Raw genomic sequence first — 17,803 nt, forward strand, 5'->3', positions numbered from 1 at the left:
TGACTATAACAACCTATGTTAGAAGAGGATTGCTCCTTCCCCAAAAGCAGCTGAGCACATGGAGATAGAAGAAATTCTGGAGTGGAAGCTGGAAAGGAAAGACATGGCAAAGATCTTTTCATTTCCTTTAGAGTCAAAAATATGAACCAGTAAAAGGAATATAAAAGGTTTTGTGGGAAGAACATGGCACAGAAAACAAACAAAAAGATTAACAGAATACAGGATGAAGATGTGACACCTTGAAAAAATAAGAAACATTAGGAAGAGACAGTTTGAAAAAGTTCTACAGTTAAACAATGACATTTAAAATGACTCAGTTTTCCTGCTCTCATTCTCTTCTCTCCATGTCTTTTCACATATTTTCTTTTACTGCCTTCTGTGTCTCACATCTCTTACCTTCTGCCTCTTTTTTCTACTTTTCTGCTCTCAAAGTTGAAAGTACAGGGCTCCTCTAGGATGAAATCACTGGGTACCATTCAGAGCTTCCAGCATAAACATTGCTGTTATCTGGTAAATTTGATGCTTCCAAGCTCATTCTTAGAGAAAAAGTAATATTTTTTCTTGCTGCCCTAAAACCTCTTGCAACTATGATGGAGAATGGAAACCTCTGTTCTTTCTTTCCTCAGAAGCCAAGCCTGAGAAGTCGAAGAGCGTAATCACACCTTGAAGTCTGCATAATGTATATCTACAACCGTCAAAAACTGGTGTCTCAAGCTGGTTTTCTGGCTGAAATTTAAAAGGTCATCAGATTTCTCCTTTATTTTCCCTGCCCAATCCCTCTCAGCCCCTCAGAAATTCTCCCGTTGCATCAGCTTATCCAATGAATTCTTATCAGAACTGACCACTAACTCAGATCCTAGTTCACAGACTCCACAGTGAGACAGCAAGGCTACAATATATAAACTTCTAGATTAATGAGACTTCTACCCTGCTTTCTCTACAGGAATAGACATATACTATGTTAAGAAGGCTTGTTTACTAGCTGCTTTTCTTTGGAACAATTTTATTTTTTTCTGGTATTACATTTTCTGGGATGAGAATTGGAATTTATAGATGTTAAATGCTTTCAACTTAGGTAAAATGGACCCTGATGGCCTGCTGATTTTTGAAGTAGATGTCAGTGTACAAAATGCAGCATGACGTTAAAAACTCTTAAGACTGTTAATCATGTCAGCCATAAAAAGTTCTGGTTTGTCCATTTATATGGGTAATTTCTCTTTAGTTTTTGTTATCAAGGTATTTTCAGGTTATTAAACTCAATTAAGATTGTGACAGATTCGCAAGAGAGAATATTTTATCTTATTTTTCATATTGTTAATCTATTTCATTAGCTTACTGCACACTTCTCATTTCTTCTGTCTTTTTGAAATACCACCTACCCTGATAAAATTACATTAGGAGTTCTTAATATTTCCAGAAAGAAGCAGAGAAATCACATAAAGAGATGACTACTAAGCAGAGAAAAACAAAGAGTCACTTGAGATGATCAGAATTTAACTTGTTTTAAAAACAATCCCAGACAAAATACTCAGTGGGAGGGAATATATATTTTAAAAAATCTAGAAATATCATTAATATGTCACCAAATGTGAAGTTAAAATGCAGTTTCACTGAATTTTAACATGACAGAGGATCAAAAAGAAACAGCTGAAGCCAGTCGAGAGGAAGTGCCCTATCACAAAAAATGGAAGCCAGAATCCCTCTTAGTCTACCAGTGCAATCAAGTGCCAACTTTCAGTTGGAAACTTACTACGAACCAAAAAATGTGGACAAATAAAATGAACAATATGCAGGAAAGAAAGGTAAAATACTGAAGTAAGGTAAACTAGAATTACTGATTAGCAAATACAGCATTACCTGAAAACCAGTACATGATTACACATTTTTCTGTTTCACAGTCATATTCTGAAGCCTTTAAATCTTCTAAAATACCGGTGGGCTCCCAACAGTTTTGAGTTATTGATAGTTAAGTAAGAATTCATTCTTATGACTTTTCCCATCGAAACATGAAACACAGCAAACACAGACCACAGGAATATTGTTTGGTTTGCCTAATTCAAAATACAATCCCAAACAGGTACTGCTAGACAGCAGCAAAATTGGAGGCATCAATTGCTACTTAATCTCCAATCAACTGAAAGCTCACCGGGGTACTGGAAACAGGACATGGTCAGGACTTTTCCTGAGAACTGTGTGTGCAACAGCTATAATTCTTCAGGGATTATAAACATTAAAGCTAGCCTTTCTTTGGCCAGCAGGTTGGACCAGACAACCTCCTGAGGTCTCTTCCAACATAAATTATTGTAACATTATACACCATGGTAAACACTTAAAGCTGAAAATCCTGAACGTATTTTGTAACCTCATTTATCAACCTTTGCCGCAGAATTATTAACTTTTGAAACAGAATCTTCTCCCAGAGGATGAGAACAGGGCAGCAATCCACAAAATCTAGGACACAGAAGCACAGTAGGTATGAACTTGTCCCAGTTAAGTAACAGAACTGATAGTTTGTATATTACCTTTATACCAAGAAGACTTCCATGATTTAAACAGTAATCCAATGGAAGAGACATTTCTGATTGTACAAAAAGACCTGAATAACTCACAAAGGATGCTAACAGTGAGCTGTGCTATTGACAGCCATAGAAATCAGGTCACACAAGGTCATCCTTGGGATCCAAGCAACATCAAGAAAGGGAGCCTCAAGCCATGCTAGCAGTATCAGATACATAGATATTGCCCATGTGCTTCTCCATTCTCTCTGCATACCTTTTGTCTCTCTATGTGACCTGGAGAATAAGGTAGATGTAACAGTCGTTTGTAAGAAAGAGAAGTATTTCCACCAAGGTAGAGGAAATGTGTGATAATGCAAAGTCTCTGTGGGAAGGGTTCCCAAGGGAAATGGCTGAAATAGAAGCAAAAGATCCTCTGTAATTTTGGCCTCCAGAGATAAACTGGAGTAAGACTGATAATCTAAGCAACCGAGACAACTTCCTCATTACAAGGCAAGGTAAACCTAAAAAACAGCTTTATGACTTTCAGGGGCAGCTAACTTGTGAACAAGTTAGGGAACTTTTAATTATCAGGATATAAGATAATAGTACAAATTGCAAAGAGACAGGAGACAAGTGATTCAGCTGGAGAAAAAAGTGATCATCCCCAAAAAACAGAAATTAGAAGGAAGCTGAAGAGATACCGTTAGAGTTCTTGTTGGCTAAACTATATGGGTATGAAGTCTTCTCTATATAACATGAACAAGGAGGCAATATCTATCCCCACATGTGTTTAGGTGAAAGAACAACTGAAGGAAATTAAGATAGATATATAAATTATTGTAGATTAAAAAAAATAATAAAAAAATAAGAGATATCTGTTGAACTGATCCAGTCATTCTGGGAAATAGAAAAATGAGAGAGAGAATTGCTCTGTCTTGCTCCTAGAAGTAAAACCACCTGAGTTACTACATAGGCTTCTCTAAGGACTCCATTAATTTACTTCTGCTTATTTTATATGAGAGTAAACAGAGATCACATTCAGTTACTTCTTGTATAGTGGCTTGTAATGCATTTTCAGTATAGAAGAGATGAATCACATCCTAAAATCAGTGGCATTTTACAACAAAGAGATAAGTTCTAGATGCTATTCAACAATTTGATCACTTTCAAAGTATCTTAGAATGACAGTTTTGCATGATGTTCCTTTAGAGGGAAAATTATGGTTTCAGTGGAAGTACAGACTTACACCAGTACCTGGAGGTCACTATCAGGTCTTAATTGTCCCTCCTCTGGGACCTCCCTCCACACCTTCAGTCCTGTGTCTTCAGTCTCTGCCATGGACCTGCCCAGCAAAACACTAGACCTGTCCTTGATCCATGGATTGATTTCCCACCTCGGCCTTGGGCCTGCCTCATCACCATGGACTTATTTGCCTGATGGTCTGGCACTCGTGGCTGAGCCTGGCCTCAACCCTTGCAGTGGGCCTGGGCTCTGCCCGGCCATCACATGTTCTCCCCCTCTGCTGCCGGTGGCTCCCACCCCTCACTGCTCCTGGGCAGACCATTAGTTATTCCCTCCAGTTTTTCCTGTGCTTTCACTGTCTGCACCAGGAAAATAGAAACTCTGCGTGGAACTGAAAAAGGAAGGATGGAGCTCTAACAATTTCAAAGACTCAGGACTCAATATGCTCTGTAAAAATCACCTGAATTCAAGGAAGTTTTAACTGGACCTTGCATTACCTGAAGGCTTTAATGAATCACACTAAACTGAGTTCACAGTCTTACATAGAAGGCTGTTGTTTACCTTTCAAGAGGAATGGAAAGACTTTGAACTCAAGTGCAGCACACTAGCAAACCCTTGAAAGCTGCAGTTTTAACATTTTCTAAGTGACCCTGACAGACATGAAGTCCATCCCTACATCCCAAAGGAATACCAAGAATCCCTATGTTGTGTTTGTTTAGTCTTATCTTAACAAATCCTACACGATGAAGGTTCAACGACCTACCGAGTCTATTCTATTGTTTCTCACTTTTAATCTTTCTCATAAAACATGTTTCCAGATTACTGAACTTTTTTATAGATGTCTCTGATCTACTTCCTCCTTGAAGACAATACTAGACCTGATGTTCCAACTTACATCTAACGAGCATTAAGTAGTGCTGAAGTTTACTCCGTGTGTCTTAAGGGTCAATATTGAAATATATCAGGGGTGGTGAAATGAGAGCTGTTTGCTTCCTGTCTACTTTTGTTTGACCTTCTTGACCCTTACCCAGTTTGTGGTTCATTGTAGTTTTTATGATATTTTCTCTGGACATCTGCTGTCTAGATAGACATTTTGCACTTTTTCACTTACATATTATTTATATTAAAATATTTCTCTACTTGTCAAGCTCATTCTGAAACATAATCCTGTCCTCTGCAAAGTGCTTGCAGCTTTTCCCAAGTAGGTATCAACTACAGATTTAATAAACATTTTCTTTATTCCCCTACCTAGAGAAAACCTTATCTCTTTCTAGAGAAAACCTTATCTCTTTCTAGAGAAAACCACTTGACAGAATATCATCCTTCTTGTTTGACAGTGAACCACTGATAACTATTCTTTGAAATTATAATTTTAAGCCAGAGAAGGATAAAGCATATGATACTTTTTGTTAAGTTTTTGCTTCAGCATTTGTTTTTAAAACAAATATTCAACTGATCTGATGCCAATTAACCTTGGTGGCAGGAATATTGGTTAGAAACTGCTCTTACAGTATCTTCCTCAAGATCAATTTTCCCTAATTTTCTTTACGAAAACATTTAATAATTTTTATAAGTAATAAAACATCACACTTATCATAGAGGTGTAGAATGGTTGGGTTGGTAGGGACCTTAAAGACCATCCAGTTCCAACGCCCCTGCCATGGGCAGGGACACCTTCCACTAGACCATGTTGCTCAAAGCCCCGTCCAACCTGACCTTGAATACTTCCAGGGAGAGGACATCCACAACTTCTCTGGCTAACCTGTGTCAGTGTCTCACCACCCTCACAGTACAGAATTTATTCCTAATAACTAATCTAAATCTACCCTCTTTCATTTTAAAACCATTACACCTCATCCTATCACTACATTCCCTGATAAAAAGCCCCTCCCCATTTTTCCTGTGGGCCTCCTTTAAATACTGGAAGGCTGCTATAGGGTGTACCCAGAGTCTTCTCTTCTCCAGGCTGAACAATACCAATGCTCTCAGCCTGTCCTTATAGGAGAGGTGCTCCAGTCCCCTGATCGTCTCTGTGGCCTCCTCTGGACCTGCTCGAGCAGGTCCATGTCTTTCTTATATTGGAGGCCCCAGAGCTGGACACAGGACTCCAGTTTGGGTCTCATAAGAGTAGAGTAGAGGGGGAGAATCACCTCTTCTGACCTGCTGGCCACACTTCTTTTGATGTAGTTCAGGATGCAATTTGCTTTCTGGGCTGTGAACTCACATTGCTGGCTCACAATCAGTTTTTCATCCGCTAATAACCCCAAGTGTCTCTCCACAGGGCTGCTCTCAATCCACTCACTGCTCAGCCTGTATCCCTGCTGGGGATTGTCCCAAGCCATGTGCAGAATCTTGCATTCGGCCTTGTTGAACTTCCTAAGGTTTGCACAGGCCCACCTCTCAAACCTGTCAAGGTCCCTCTGGATGGCATCCCTTCCCTCTAGCGTGTTGACCGCACCATACAGCTTGGTGTTGTCAGTGAATCCACTGCGGAGGGTGCACTCAATGCCACTGCCCATATCACCAACTAAGATGTTAAACAGCACCAGTCCCAATACCGACCCCTGAGGAACGCCACTCATCACTGCTCTCCACCTGGACATCAAACTGTTGATCACAACTCTTTGAGTGCAACCATTCAGCCAATTTCTTATCCACCGAGTGGTCCATCCATCAAAAAAGAGAAAAAAGAATGTCATGTGGGTCAGTGTGTCATATGCTTTGCACAAGTCCAGGTAGATATGTCAGTTGCTGCTCTTCCCTTATCCAATGTTGTAATCTCATTGTAGAAGGCCACCAAATTTGAGAGGCACAATTTGCCTTTAGTGAAACCATGTCGGTTGTCACCAGTCACCTCCTTATTTTCCATGTGCCCTAGCACAGTTTCCAGGAGGATCTGCTCCATGATCCTGCCAGGTGAGACTGAATGTCCTATAGTTCCATGGGTCTTCCTTTTTTCCCTTTTTAAAAATAGGGGTTAGTCAGTGGAAACTTCATCAGACTGACACAACTTCTTAAATAGGATGGATAGTGGCTTAGCCACTTCATTTGCCAGTTCCCTCAGGGTCTGCAGATGAATCTCATCAGGTCCATTGGGCTTGTGCACCTTCAGGTTTCCTCAGTGGTCTCAAATCTGATCTTCTCCTACAGTGGGCTGTTCTTCATTCTCCCAGTCCCTGCCTTTGCCTTCTGCATCTTGGGCAGTGTGGCTCGAGCACTTGTCGCTGAAGACTGAGTCAAAGAAGTTACTGAGTACCTCAGCCTACTCCATATCCCATGTAACCAGGTCTTCTGTTTCCTTTTGGAGAGGGTCCACATTTTCCCTAGTCTTCCTTTTATCACAGATGTACCTACAGAAGCTTTTCTTGTTGCCCTTGATGTCCCTGGTCAGACTTAATTCTGCCAGCGCTTTGGCCTTCCTAACCTGATCCCTGGCTTCTCAGACAGTTTCTCTGAATTCCCCCCAGGCTACTTGTCCTTGCTTCCACCCTCTGTAGGCTTCCTTTTTGTGTTTGAGTTTATTACCTACCCCATCTCTTCAAGATCTGTTATCTTGTCACAGAAGGAAATTAGATTGCTTTACATGATTTATTCTTGACAAATCTATTTTGGCCACTGTTTAGCATCTTTTTATCTTCTGGGTGATTCCAAACAGATTATCTCCTCAAGTGCCTTTCCAGGAATTAAATTTAGCCTGACTGGTCTGTAATTCCCTGGGTCTTTATATGTTTTTAGGAAAGACAGACACAAAGGTTTCTTTCCTCCCCCTACAATTCACTTACTTTTTATCCTTTAATTCTCAAAGCTCATCAGGCAAGACTCTGAGATTTAAGTACAACATAGTGAATTAGTTGTGTCAGACAATCTGAAAATACCTGACTCATCTAAGCAGACTCTAACCTATTCTTACCCCTCTTCACTAGTTTTAATTATGCTGTTAAATTCTTCAGAACGCAATCAGCCTTTTTTTAATGAATGGTGAGGAAGGAAAAAAAACAAACCAACAAAAAAACCCCACAAAATTGGCGTGGCTTCCTGTCACTTAATGGTCCAATTCTTTCCCTTGTCTTGTTCTGATTATTTACTTACAGGATGTTTTCTTCTAACTACTCTATTGTTAAAACCATGCTTAAGGCACTCGGCCCATACTTTATCGCAATTTCTATAACCAAAATGTTGCTCAGGGTGAAACTCAGAAGATTTGGAAGGTGCATAGTATGCGATCTTATTAGTTCTGAGGGCTTTAGTCATTTCTGTCTCAGTAAGCTCCTACAATATTTTCAGCCACAGACTTACCAGATTTTGTCCCTCAATGTTCAGACTGTTCAGACCAATGCTTATAATAAATCAGAGCACAAAAGGAACACGATGGAATTAGTTTTATTCTCTCTTTTAAGTGAACCAGTGTCAGGATACAAGTGTACTCCAAAATCACACACTTTGGCAAGTCAAAGAGTACAAAGGAACCTTTGCTACAAAAAAAATTAGATTTTTTTTTTTTACTTGGGTGCAATGATCTTGGGTGTTAAAAAACAGACTAGAGAAAATATGGGTAATTTTTACTATAGCAAATCAAATAAACCCAGAAGGGAATAAAGTTTATTCAGTACAGCAAATGTGACCAAGTAAGACAAAGCTAAACAAGACTGAAACGGTGGGTCTGTTTCTTTTTACTTAATTGCTACTAACAGAGGAACTAGCTCCTTGGAAGTCTGATATTAGTATCTCTCTTTATGTACTGTAAATAATGCAAATCTTACCTCAGAGAATCTTTGTACATCCTGAGTTAAAGTTCCTACTCTCTTCCACTGATAATATTTGAGTAACTTCAAAATTGCTGGATTCACTGCATTATCAGATGGCACTGTCCGGAAGAAATAAGGGTATTTTTTCTTATCAGCCAACTCTGGGGTTGTTGCTGCAAATGACAGCTGGAAAAAATCAAACAACAAAAACATGAAAGTCACCATAAGTCATCTAGCAGCCAGAAGAAAACCTTTGCTCTTCTCAGTGCAATAAGACACAATCCACACATTGTGGTCATGTAGAGGATTTTCATCATCATACAGCTTGGAAGTCCTACCAGAACCATTTACTCATTTACCTTTAAAGGGATTTTTGAAATACCTTAGCTCTATAAAGCATCTGCTACAAAATTAAACTATGGAATCTTCAACATCATTGGCGTAAAATCCTCTGAGATCATGCATCTTACACCTTGTACAGAGCACGTAGCTCTAAGGCAGTAAATCTCTCTATTCCCCATCAACTTCCTTCTACGTTCTCTTCATAAAAGCTGAGAATAGCTCCAAGGGCATATTCTCAAACTCTTATGTATCTTTAAATTAGAGGGTGAACCTCTAGCAGCCCTTATTCCTATCTTCAAATAATAAAACAGCTCTAGGTAGCAGAAAAACAGAAAATAATTATGGCAGCCAAGGCTGCAGCTCAGAAGTTTACCTGGCTCCCAGTTTTCTCCACTGAGGCAGCCCCCTGTGATCTGTGTTATCAAAGGGGACTCAGTGGCTAATTCTACGCATCTGAAAACACCAGAATTTGCACACAGTTTGAGAAAGATTAAAATGAAATAAAAAAAGGAAACCTTTTAACACACAACAGAGAGAGAGAGAAAAAAAAAAAAAAACAACAACAACAACAACAAAAAAAAACCAACACACCAAAACCCAGAGAACTTCATTGAATTATTCTGCCCAAATCAAAGGCAGCATATTTCTGTGAATGATTTTCAGGCAGTATTATGAAGTGAATGCCTGCATATTTACTTTTTTAAAATGTTCCTATTCCAAATATACTTGTGGTCATTCCCACCAGTATTTTTTAGGTTGCTAAGAATGTGTTTCTCAAGCTTTTTTGTTTCAGCCATTCATAGCAATTGAGGGTTTTTTTTTTAAGTAGTGATTTAATTCATTTGACTATCAAAAAATAAGCTCCCTAACACAATTATGTTAAGTCTTTCAAACTCAATAAAGTCAGTAAAAGTAGGTGAATTCAAGCCTATATAAGTACATCCAACCATAGTATTAAGTTTACATTTTCTTCAATCAAGTATTCAGCATATTTGGGCTGGATACCCTTTTTTGAAATTCAGACTCGAGAAGTTTAATCTGAAATAACAGTTCTAACCTTTTCTTCAAGTTTATAAAATCTAGATTTAGCCTGGCAGAAACAGGAGTCATTCTCTATCTGAGTTTAGACTCAAACAGAACATAATGCATTGTTATAACAGCCTGAATATAGTTTTTTTCCTAACTGAAACCCCTGGAATCCAAACAATTTAAAGTGAGCATAACTGGACAGTTTACAGTACACCATTCAAAAAAATAAGATTCTTTCTCTTCACCAGTCATCAACTAGAGAATATTTTTTAAGACCTTCTACTGCCAGGTAATTCCAAGGTAAAACATTTTTAATACAGCAACTGCTCTTTTATTAGATTTTATGAAAAACGTACACTATGAGGTGCTGTGATATTGTCATCTTGATTTTCCAAAATCATATTGGCTGACTCACCTAGAACTTCATAACATTTGGTCATTAGCAATGAGTTTGTGAAGAGCTGATTTCAGGGGAAAAAGAATGAAGGTCTGCCAGGTAGACCTAGCCAGCCTTTCTGTCTAACCTTGCAATACTGAACATCATGCATCCACTGCACAATGAAAGTGGAAATAAGGACCTTTATCTCTAACTGAAAAAGAGAGAAAATTTGACTTTAGAAATCCAGCATGAAGAGGAATGTCTCTCAGCAGCCTGGCTTCTTGCAGCCTGGTGGCTGCAAAGGACTTGCTTTTCAAGTTATTATGGTTTTGGATTGAATGTAATTTGATTGATCCTCAAGAGAAAGAAGTAAAGAGCAACGCTGAAGTAACAGTAGTGACAAGCAACATCAACAAGGTTCACTTAACTCAGGTTCACAGATTGAATGGTAAATTTTTCTGATCAGAAGCACAAAAAGCCTTAGTAATGAGAAGCATCTCTATAGCTGTGAGCTAGCTTTAGAACGAAGATCTGTGATATAAGTAAGACAATTCCGATCCATCCTTTGATATTACAGTGACTCAAAGTGCCTAAATCAGTATCCTAATTGACTAAATTTCCTTGGGAAACAATGAAGCAAAACCTTACCTCTCTTTATTGATTAAAGAAAGGTGAAGAAGACTCAAAACTTAGATTTTTCAGCCATGTAAAGTGAGTTGAGATGAATCCAGGTTTATGTATAATACTAATGACACCTGAATGACTAAAGAACATTCCTATTAATTTTCTTTTTGAAGGAAGGTTTCATTAAAATATAAAATGGGAACATTTCATGTTCAAACAATTCTTGAAATGTAAGATATGTTCAGAGGCCTTTGTATCAAGCATATATTTTTATATATATATATATACACATATATATATATCAGTTTGAATACTGTCAGAAAAACTGAAGCTACTTCTCAGGTTATCCCTGAGAGATCTTTCTTTAGAATATTTGCTTGTAATTTGCTACAATTTTTGAGCAACTGCTTCTGAACTTAAAATGAGTGTATGTAGGGAAACATACATAAGCTATGACTCGGAGAGTTCAGAGATGAAGCATTTTAAAACTTTTAAATGGAATATAAGATAACATTTACCATTCAAGTAAGAATATTAACTATGGTACAAAATGAGAACCAAATAGACCAAGGTATTGAGAAACAAATGTTTCTTTCTTCATAAAATCCATAATTTAGTAAAAGTTCTGCTGCCTTAATATCACAATTAAGTCTGCTCAAATTCTAAAATGAATTTATTTAATAGCTAAAATGCACTGTTTCTGACTTGTAAAATTATTCCTATTTCTTATGTGTTCACTATATAAATGGATTATATTTAAGAGAGTTTTATCAGAATGCATTTTGTCTGCATGTTAAGGAAAAACAATAATGTTAATACACACAGCCAGTATGAAATAAGTCAGTTCAAAAGGACTTTCAAGCATGTCACCCAAAGTTCGTTTGTTTATGCAATGTTTAGGTTACTCTGGTATTCTCCATGTAATATACAACACAGACCACGTGGGAGCAAAAGCACAGCTAGAGAGGTCCATATAGGGTGGCTGCAAACCAGTATTTCAGATGAAGTCCCAACCCCACTGAAGTCAGTGCCAAAACTTTCAATCACTTCCTTAGAGCCGAGATTTCAAGCCTGCGATATGAGTACCTGGAAATCAGATCTAATTAGTGAGATTTCATTAAACCATTATAATTGTAACTCTGTAGGTCATCCCAACGTTTTGCAGTGTGCTACTCAGACCTGTAATCACACAGATTCTTCTGTTTGAAAGATAAATACAGGGCTCAAGAGTGAGCTGAGCAGTTGTGCTTCATTGCTAGCAACGGAGAAGCAGAGCAGAAATACAGCTGATGGCTTTATCCTACTCTGTGAATAGAATGGAAGCAACAAGTAACAGTTCTGGAATTGGTCCAAGCAAAGTAATTCAGGAAACAGTGTGAAGTAGAAAAACAACAAAACATTAAAGATGATGCAGAAAGGACCTGATAGCATTATGTGTGTAAAAGTGTGTCTTACAGTAAGGAGTTTTGAGGCCATAAAATGTAGGATGTTTTTGTACTAAAAAAGAAAGAAAGAAAGAAAGGAAAAAAAAAAAGGCTTGGAAATTATCTAAAATTGAAAAAGCCAGCGAGGCGGATTTTACATTCAGATTAAAAAAAAAAAAACCAAAACAAAAAAACAACCAAACATTATTCCACAGAAGTCAAGGAAATTTTCTTGGCTTCACACTGAGAGTGAAAGTAGAATTCAATAATGGAGCAGACAGTAGAGGAGACAGTGTTATAGAACTGTTACAAGAAATCAAGCGATGCTTCAGCCTAATATGACGGATGGCCAGGTTAAGGCATTTGAGCCGGTGGACTTTGCTGAAAAACTGAAAAATATACAGAAGGATTTTATTAAGGAGGTCAGGTATATATTTTGATAAATTAAATTTTCTCCAGAAAGATGATACTTTTTTAAACAGGAAAACAATTTTGTTGAAAATCCATACAGTTTCAGAGAAGGGTAGAAAGGAACTATTCCGCAAAAGGGGAGTAAAAGCTAGCTCTCTGAACCTATATTAAGATGAAATGAGGTGTGGTAGATTAAACCAAGAACATCAATCAAAAGTGCTTTTGAGTTAAAACAAGCATGCTCCTGTTTAAGGAAGTAACCGTGCATTCTCTTAAAGAAAGTCAGTACAGAAGCAGGAATGGTAAGGTGACAAGGTCTAGCATTCAAGAAAATGAAATGCAACACTAATTAAATCAATGGGAAAGACCAGGAGTTATGTAAGAGAGGATGGATACTAGAAAGCTGAAACAAAATTAGAAAAGGAAACACTATATGCAGAGAGTATATATTCCATATAGAAGTCCAGAGGTTGTAAGATGGAAGGCTGAAGCCATCCTGCTGTCCCAAGAACTTCAGAAAGAAGGGAAGCCACCACAAATAGCAAGGATTCTTCTGGTGTTTGGTTGTTTTATTATCTCTAGGAAGCATTTATATTTGATCTTTGTCACTGTAATAATGTACAGAAGTCTGGGAAAAGTTGAAAGAGCAAAACTATCCCTGGGGTAAATGGTCACACTCATCTAAGGCAACAGGTCTGTTTAGGAATCACATTTATTTAAGAGGACTGTATTAGCTAAAGTAAATCAATAACAGAAACCCTTAGCGAAGTTATTGTAGGTCCATAAAACCAGTAAGGCAGGAAACCACACTCCCCTCAGAAAGCAATCAGTGGCCCGTGGAGTGGAGTGGCCCGTGGAGTGGAGAGGATCAGAAGCATCTCCCACCACAACCTCCCCAGCAGCTCAAAGGAGGCTCCTGACATCTGGCAGGAGGTACCAGAGCATCCAGATTTGTCAATCCCAAACTGAAAATGAGGTGCCACTCTTGCCACTTGTGTCTCCAAAGGAGAAAGCTGTGAAACAAAGGTATGTTCTGTGTGCATGAAGTATTATACATTGGAGGAGAGGAAGGGAAAAAAAAAAAAACAAACACATCATCTTAGGTAACAGGGTAATCTCCCTTTAATAAAATGTCATCTGCTAAAACAACTGCTTCATGTTTGCAAATGGGGAAAATTAGCTTATTGAACACCACAGATCAGCTTCATTTTCCTAGGCTTCTGTGCTGTGGCTTGTACAAGTATTTTAGTAATGATCCCTAGAAATTTAAATCTGCCTGTGTTGCTGCAAAAGTAGTCTTGTTGGAAAGCTTTTTATATATGGCTGATACCACTTGCATTTCCTGTACCTTTTCTAGAAAGCTAAATTATGCTGATAAATCAACACTGCTAAACAGGATATAAACTGCTGATTCAATTGCTTGGTGATATAATTTATTAACATCATAACTGAAGATTGCATGTCATGTATGCTTAGATAGGAAGCAATATTTTCTGCAAAAAAGGAAAATGCAAACAATTGCTCCCAAAAGGAAGGCAGAATGTCAGAAACCGCCATAAAAAATACTCTTACAATGGTACAGGATTGCACATATAGAATCTTGTCACAGGGAAATAACAAGGATGAAACTCAGGAAGATGACAATTTGCGGCAATGTGTACTTGTGACACCACACACCATTCCTTTGTGTGCCTTGCCAGGAGCTCTAACGCTTTGACAAGCCTGTGCCAACAATAATAATACTCAACTGTGGGCATGTGATGGCTTGATGGTCCCAGGAGCTATGAAGGACCAGAATGGAAACTAATGAATAATGAAGAGTTAAAAGATTTGCCTGTTGCATCTCTTGGGACAGCATTAGATGATGTCATGTAACAAGTGAAACTATATACTCATAAACCAGAGACAGAAAATAGATTGAAGTGTAACAATTAAATTGCATTTTTTATTGAATGGTAATTGATGTTTCATAATAAGTATTAAAAGACACAAAATGTAAAGATTTAGGTTAAATGTTAATTCACTATTTAAAGATTAACAGTAACCTTAAATTGGCAAGCCAGTTTGCCCAGATGTGCAGTCAAACTACCACAGAACTTGATTTTAGCACTAGTCAAGTTATGAATAAGCTTTAATATAGTAACAGTACTAGGCATAAGAAAATAGTGATATATAAACAAGAAGAATATTAAAGAGAACCTTAAGGAATACATGATAGCATATAAAGTAAAAAAGTGATATATTAGACTGCTCCTTCCCACCCCAATGCACAAAATGCATCATCTAATCAACTTTGATGGATGATTTAGAGAAAAAGTATGTGGAAATAACATTGTAAAGGTTGTTGCAAACACCTATATATTTGGAAAACACTTCAACATAAGAAGGTAAGTGCAGCAATTTCACTGAATAGTTCTCCAAAGCAGGTGAAAGCAACACACAGTAATAAAGATCAAGAAACAAAGATAATGTTTCTTGACAATTTGCCCGCACAGCTGCTGGTGAGAAGAGTGTCTATATACAGATAGTAAAGGATCTGGTTCTGAACCGGACCTAGGAATCAAAGTGGCAATCTTCCCCACTAGTTATATTCTATTCTAATCCTGATCCCCAAATAGCACATGATACACGAACGTAAGTTGAAAGAAGAAAGAAGGGGGACTAAAGAAGAAAACATTAAAAAGAAATTATGCTTTTCCAGCAGTGGTAAATCAGCTATGTTTTACCTGTCATAAAAACTCTTAAATATTAAATTAAATTAAATTAAATAATTAATTTAATGAAAACTCTGGAGACTCCATCATATTCAGAAGATCTTATTGGATTGGACAAATTTCAATGCTATAACAAATAAAACTATAATTAAAAAATGTTCTGTTAACTCTGTATGGGCTTTCATGATGACAGTTGCAAGAGGAAAATAAAAGTCTAGGAGAGTATCTATCATGGCTCACTAGCTGGTACATGGGCACAATGCCTTGTCCAAATGGGAACATAAAAATACACATTGTATTAAACATACTGGATGAGAATGGATCTCATGAACGAAGATCCCTTTCATCATCCGTAACACATCACCCATCTGATTAGAGCTACTGTTCCTTTTAAAATCAGATGTTTTGCCAAATACTCCTGCCCAATATCATCTGCTGTTACCTTCATTAATTCTGTGTCTGAAATTGCTTCCACTGACTGCCTTTTGGCACCTGGGAGTTTCCAGAAAAAGCACTTCCAGCTGGTCTCAAGGTTGGAAGGCACCCGCCTCCACGCTGATGGCATTCCAGTGAATTAATCCAATCACAATAAGACTGATATTCAGCTGCATGCTGCTCTGGAGACATTTCAGGAAGCAATTCTGGCTACTGAATGAATCAATATTTTTGAGGATAGAAACTGGTTTGGATAAAATAAAATCCGTATGAGAAGTACTTCAGCTGAAAGATGTGTGTCTATAGGCTAGCAGGAAAGGAGCATTCAGTCCTGTTTGCTTCCCACTTGGGTAGCCTGACCTACTCCCAACATGACTCAGTAGGAACTGAAGATGTCATGATTGGAAGGAGCCAGACCATACGACAAAGTTTGGTCTTTCGTTGTTCAAATTTTCTACTCCCATAAAGTCTGTGGGCTATGTGATTGAAATGATGATTCTCAACTGAGGGGTTTTTTGTCTTCAAGTAATGGAGAGGATAAACACGAGCTGAAAACTGTAGCAGATCTGCTGAAAAAAATGAAGAAAATGACCTAGACATTAGCATTATTGCTTCACCTACCCCTTGGTCTGAAAGATTAAAATTTCCACCCATCTGTTCACACCAGTCAGAGCCTGCATTTAACAACTTTGCAGAAAAAAATAAGTTAAGGGAATTCCTAGAACAGCATTCCAGGTGAACAGAAAATAGAATACTTATTAGTGTTCAGAACAGAAAAAAGTTACAGATCAAATCCAAGTGCAAGTACTGGGATCCATTGTAGATTCTATATATACTGCCTAACAAACCTAATGCGTTCATGTTACTTCTGAGATGTGCCAAGAAGTATAGCATGGACTTATGGAGAGTGTCCTTCAATTCAATAGTTAGTGCAACAGCTGAACATGAGGCAGAAATCATCTCAAACAGATTACTCCATTCAAAAGTCAAAATTCAGCATTAGGCTTGATTCTTTCACTGTTAATGGAAAATAAACAACTGCTGCCCCCTTTTCATTGCATATTTCTTCTGACCTTTAATTTGAAAAGGTCTATCACAGTTTGAAGCAGACCTCAAAAAAAAAAAAAAAAAAAAGGTAATAAGGGAATAAATTTGGCAACCATTAATTGCTTTGTCTACCCTCCAGAAAATATTTTCAGATTGACATTAGGCACAAATCATTTATACCTAACACAGGTGTTCTTCTTACTGCTAGAGGTTGACCAGAGCACTGAAATTAAATGACAGATCTACAGAAGTTGCTGTAAATTTTTTTTTCATTTCCAAACAGAATAAAAGACAAAATCTTTTGAGCATTTTCATAAATGGAACTGCATTGCAAAAAAGGGCTGTATATCTTTCTCTGTCACACTCAGTTGCTTAGCATTTGGCTACTGGCCTGGATTATACCAGAATTCAGCTTCAAATCGCTGCTCTGCTTCAGTCACAGCATTATTGTTTATCCCAAATCAAGCAGTCTCCTACACTCATACTCTCACTACTCAGCTTGCTTGTCTCCTGTCTATAACAGATTATCCTCAAAATTTAGTGAAAACCAAAAACTTTGTAAAATATTTCACCTTTGACAAAACAGGCTATATTACCATAATCCATTAAAAAAAAAAAAAAAATTCTTTCCAGACCTATTCACAACAGCATGTTCCTGGCTGCCTGCCCAAAACTATTATCATTCTATTAGTATTGTTTGTTTGTCAGACTTCATCCAGCTAACACATGTTAAAACTACAGCTGTTCTGTCTACATTTGGATTTTAAATAAGATATCTGTTTTATTATTTTTTTTCCCTCTAAATGAGGAAAAGGAGGGAAAAACTTCCCTAATATGAAGATACCCTAATTGTGCAATATTGGAGCATCTTGTTCCGGTGAGCAAATGAACCCTACACTCTATTGGAAATGGG

At 37.7% G+C, this 17,803-nt stretch overlaps 1 protein-coding gene across 1 annotated transcript in view; it reads right to left on the reverse strand.

Annotated features, from left to right (window-relative positions):
* GABBR2 (gamma-aminobutyric acid type B receptor subunit 2) overlaps positions 1-17,803 on the reverse strand; it is a 484,167-nt gene that overhangs the window by 287,520 nt on the left and 178,844 nt on the right. Inside the window, exon 3 of the mRNA XM_042798101.1 lies at positions 8,501-8,671. Coding sequence (XP_042654035.1) covers positions 8,501-8,671 — 171 coding nt within the window. The remainder of the gene's footprint in view (positions 1-8,500; positions 8,672-17,803) is intronic.

This window comes from Tyto alba, unplaced genomic scaffold (genome assembly GCF_018691265.1).
Source record: "Tyto alba isolate M040663 unplaced genomic scaffold, T.alba_DEE_v4.0 Super-Scaffold_27, whole genome shotgun sequence".
NCBI classification, from domain to species: Eukaryota; Metazoa; Chordata; class Aves; order Strigiformes; family Tytonidae; genus Tyto; species Tyto alba.